Source organism: Mustela nivalis, assembly GCF_964662115.1.
Source record: "Mustela nivalis genome assembly, chromosome: X".
In the NCBI taxonomy this organism is placed as follows: domain Eukaryota; kingdom Metazoa; phylum Chordata; class Mammalia; order Carnivora; family Mustelidae; genus Mustela; species Mustela nivalis.
In genome coordinates, this window is record NC_139040.1 from 85871798 (window position 1) to 85876308 (window position 4511).

Here is a 4511-nt window from a genome sequence, read left to right on the forward strand (position 1 = left end):
ATAAAAATATATCCTTGCCCTATATAGCAAAAATGGCCATATAGGTAACACACTGAATAAGAGCTCTCAATCACAGTATTGTTTCCTATATGTCTTTCCTAGGAATATATTTATCATAAATTATATAGGACATAAATACATAAAGCTTTGTTGAAGGACATAAAACTTTTTTAAAATGAAGCAACATATCATGTCTCTGGAAAGCATTACAATTCTATAGTTCTTACCATCAATTTAAGATAATACCAATCAATTTTTTTTTTACCAATCAAATTTTATTGGGGGGAGCTACTAATTGTAAAGTTATTCTGGTAAAATAAACATGTCAGGATCACCAGAAAACTGTGAAAGATAAAAATAAAAAAAGCTCAATAAGAGGACTTATCCAAAAAGATATGAAGTCCTATTTCTAACTTAGTAACTATAGCTGATGGACTGGGACTACAATATTCAGCGGTACTAAAGAGCATTTAAACACAGAAGTGTTTGTGTCTACACACACACACACACACACACACACATGAGACCCTTTGGGGCTAAAAAAAAAGTTAGAATACCTAAACCCCACATCAGAAAAGTTCCAGATAGGGCAAAGGAATTCTTTTAATAAAACCATAAAAATTAAAGAAATACAGGTTAAGATTTATATAATCTTGGGGTGGGGCAATCCTGCTAAATATGATCCTAGAGCCAGAAGGCAAAAAAAAAAAGATATATCCATTTTTAATTTTTTTATTTTTTTAGTCATTTTTAATGCATTTTTCCCTGTGCACAAGAGAAATAACTGAGAAAAGATACAGTTTCCTTTATACATAGCAAGTAAAAGTAATGCAAACATCACATGACACTTTTCAGTGAAAGTTACATTTCCAATTACAGATCAAAATGCTTATTAGGGTCTCTTTATGGGAAAAGCTGAGAAGGAAGTCTTAGGTAAAAAGCACTTTCCTGGCATTACTACACTGATCCTTCAGGCTGCACAAAAATTAAGGTCATATACAGTTATTTTGAAAATGTTGACACAATGTCACACTGTAAGTTTTCTGTACAATTAAATGTATACTTAGAAATACCAGGATAAACATTTCTACTATATTTTAACTGAACTTGCCTAGCCAACATTTTCAGTGAGTTATCAAAGATGCTGTAAGATTCTACAAAACTGTGAGACACACCTAGCTCCAGGAAGATTTCTTATATTCTTTCTCATTTTGGTTACACATATTCTGCTTAGATTCTGTTGTAATAATTCTAGATGTACAGTTCCAATTGTGCTTACTGTACTGTGTACAAACATAGCAAAAAGAGCAAATAATGGTATAAGTCTTACAGCATTTTGCTAGCAAAAATACATGCCAAAGTCACAATAAGCAATATTGTACCACAAATTAGAGAGCTTCAGTAATTTGCTTGTTTTTAATATTTTCATTCTACATTAAATTACTATCATAGGCTAATGTTTAAAATGCAAATAAATTGGACATCTGTAGAACAAAACTTATTTACCCAACTGTGAAGGCTGATACCGGTTTCCAAAAATCACAATAAATGCAGAATAAAGAGAAGTGTTTGCATGCAACACCTTTGAGTGAAACAGCATTGAATACAATTACTACCATTCAAAACAGGGAAGGAAGGAAGGGAAAAGGGAGGGAGGGAGGGGAGGGAAGAAGGAAAGGGAAGAGAGAGGAGAGGAGGGAGGGGAGGGGTAAGGAGGGGAGGGGGAAGGATGGGTAGATACAGGAGGGAGGGACAGAGGGATGGACTCCACCTTAAAATGCATATTAGACTTATAGCTAGACAGATTTTAAAAGAATCAAAATGAAAGCAAAGCACAATTTTGTGTGTGTTTAAAGATTTAAGAGCCATTATCAAAAATAAGATACATTTTTTCAAGGTACAGAAATGTAATTACGATGGCTGGGAGCCCAGCAGCCTCTCAATGGCAGCATTGATGTCGCCTCCTGTTGCTATTAGAGCCTGCAAGTTTGCCTCACGGTTTAAGAACCCCATTGCGTTGAGCTGTTCCAGTTGTTGCTGAAATCTGACTTCTGGATTCGGCAGCTGTGGAGGACTTGCCCCAGCCAGAGCCTGCACCATTTGCTGAATGAACTGCTGGTTGGGTCCAGATTCTGATGTTGGGCTAGTGGTTTCACTGGGTGTAGAACTAGAAACAGTGGGCCCAGGGGGACCACCAGAGCCAGTGGAGCCAGGGCCTGCAGGGCCAGTGGGTCCTATGGGCCCAATGGGGCCTATGGGAGTGAACGGGACTATGGGACCTATGGGGCCTATGGGTGTGACTGGGCCTACAGGGCCTATAGCGGTTCCCAGCACCCCTACCCCCACACCTGGAGTGAAGCTTGGAATAAGGCCAGGAGCTTCAGTGGCTAATGTCTGTAGCCCCTGCTGGATCTGCATTAAAGCCTGCATTGCTCTTGGGTTTGACATGGCTGACAGTGTGTCTGGATTCTGCATCTGCTGCAGGAAAGCTGGGAGCTGTGGACGCATCTGCTCCTGCAACTGAGGATTTGCAGTAAACACGGGGCTATTCAGCATCATCTGTGCAGCCAAATCTGGATTCTGGCTCAGTGACTGCATCATGCTTCTCATGTAGGGTGCAGACAGCATATTCTGGATCAGTTGGGGATTTTCAGTTATCTGTTGCAGCAAGCTCTGCATTCCTGGGGTACTGAAGATGCTGGCGACATAGTTCGCTGCAGCCACAGTGTTCCCGGTAGCACTGCTGGAGCTACTGCCAGACCCACTGCCACTGCTTGTGGTTGTGCTGGTGGTTGCAGAACTCTGGGTAGCCTGTGGTGGTGCCCATGGATTGGGTAGTGGATCCCGATTTTCTGTGCGGGAAGGCTGTGTACCTTCCCCGGAGGTGGAATTGCTCCCCACTGAAGCAAATGGATTACCCCCAAACTGCTCTTGTGCAGCATTCAGCATGGGTTCTTGAATGTCAGTGTACATGCGTCGTAGGGCATTGTAGCCACCTGGGATGCTTTCAAGATTGCTGAGAGCCAGATCTTGATTTCTCATCATCTCTTGCATCATGGCTGGATTCCTGGCAATTTCGAGGGTCTGCCTCATTATATCTGGGTTGTTGAGCAGGTGGCTGATTTCTGGGTTTCTCTGAATCAATTGCTGCATCTGTGGATTGGCCATAATGAGCTGCCTCATTAGATCGGGGTTTGAAAGCATGCTCTGAACAAAGGGATTTTCCATGATTTGGATCATCATCTCAGGGCTGGACAGGAGCTGCTGCTGCATCTGGTTCTGGAGCTCAGAGAAGTTGGTCGAGCTCAAGCCCAGGCTGCTAAGGCCTGCAAGTCCTCCCAAGCTCCCCAGCCCAAACGGGTTGCTATTTGTGGAAATAGATGTGGAGTTACTCCTGGGAGTCGACGCGGAGGTAGTGTTAGTTCCCGCGGCATTACTAGGCTGTGTGGACTGGCCCTGAGGTCGGTTCTGGCTTTTAATTACAAGATGAACAGTCAGTCCATCATGGATGCCATGCTGGATCAGGGTATCTTGATCTTTCAAGATTTTTCCGGCAAAAATCAACACTAGCTGATCGGTTTGGGATTTGAAGCGTTTCGAAATCGCTTCCTTAAACTGCTGGACTGAGCTATTCTCGGGCACCGCGAACTCCTCTTTCTCTTTGGGGGTCTTCACAGTGACTTTGATGATTTTGGGCTCGGCCGGGGCAGAGGCAGGGCCTTGGGCCGCAGCAGGGCCGCGGGAGGGGCGCGGGGGGCCGCTACTCTCGCCGTTCTCAGCCATGGCGGACGCAGTGACGCAGGCAGACAGGGAAGGCGCGGGCGGGCGAGAGAGAGAGCGAGGGAAGAAGGAAGGAAGGAGGCGCCGCCACAGCAGGCTGGGCCGGGCCAGGCGGGGAACGCAGAGCACGGTACCTCTGTGATGAAAACTGCGGTTTCCCGGTCCTCTGATGGGGAGAAGACTCTGTAGGCCGCGGGAGAAGAGACGGCGTTCACGTCCCTGGGCCTCCTCCGCCGCCGAGTGATCACACCGCGCGCGTTCCCAGCAACTCCTGCAACGGCTCTGCCCGCTCCTCCCCGCCCCTCCCCTTCCCCAGTTCCGCGCTCGCCTCCCCGCCCCCTCTGCTGACGCGGCGCCAGGCCCAGAATGATAGATTCGACTCGTTCAAAATTAAAAACTTCTGAACTGGGGGGAAAAAAAGAGGGAGACAGACAGACAGACAGACAGAGAGATAGAAACAAAGAGAAAAGAGAGGAAGGAGGGAGGGAGAGAGAAAAGGAGCCAGCTTCTGAGGGCATTAAAAGACCAATGGAGAATATATTAAATACGAAAATACATATGCCGTCTCTTAGGCGAGAAAGGATGAAAGCCTGAATCAAATTCGCCCCATGTAAAAGACGAAAAATGAAAAAGAACTCTAAGCAAAAAGGAAAAGAATAACAGCCCCAGTGGGGGAAGGGGCTAGAGCATGCATAGCAGGCTACGCTAGAGCATGCATTTTACAAAAGCCC

At 45.4% G+C, this 4511-nt stretch overlaps 1 protein-coding gene across 1 annotated transcript; it reads right to left on the bottom strand.

Annotated features, from left to right (window-relative positions):
• Nucleotides 1-716: 716 nt before the first annotated feature.
• Nucleotides 717-4092, bottom strand: UBQLN2 (ubiquilin 2). The gene has a single exon (XM_082717449.1). It carries the CDS (start codon nucleotides 3781-3783, stop codon nucleotides 1912-1914), a length of 1872 nt encoding a protein of 623 aa, XP_082573575.1. The 5' UTR covers nucleotides 3784-4092; the 3' UTR covers nucleotides 717-1911.
• Between the last annotated feature and the right edge of the window lie 419 nt (nucleotides 4093-4511).

What these genes read in the sequence shown, in the direction of transcription:
- UBQLN2 (XM_082717449.1), bottom strand. Translation starts at nt 3,783, where the DNA reads ATGGCTGAGAACGGCGAGAGTAGCGGCCCCCCGCGCCCCTCCCGCGGC.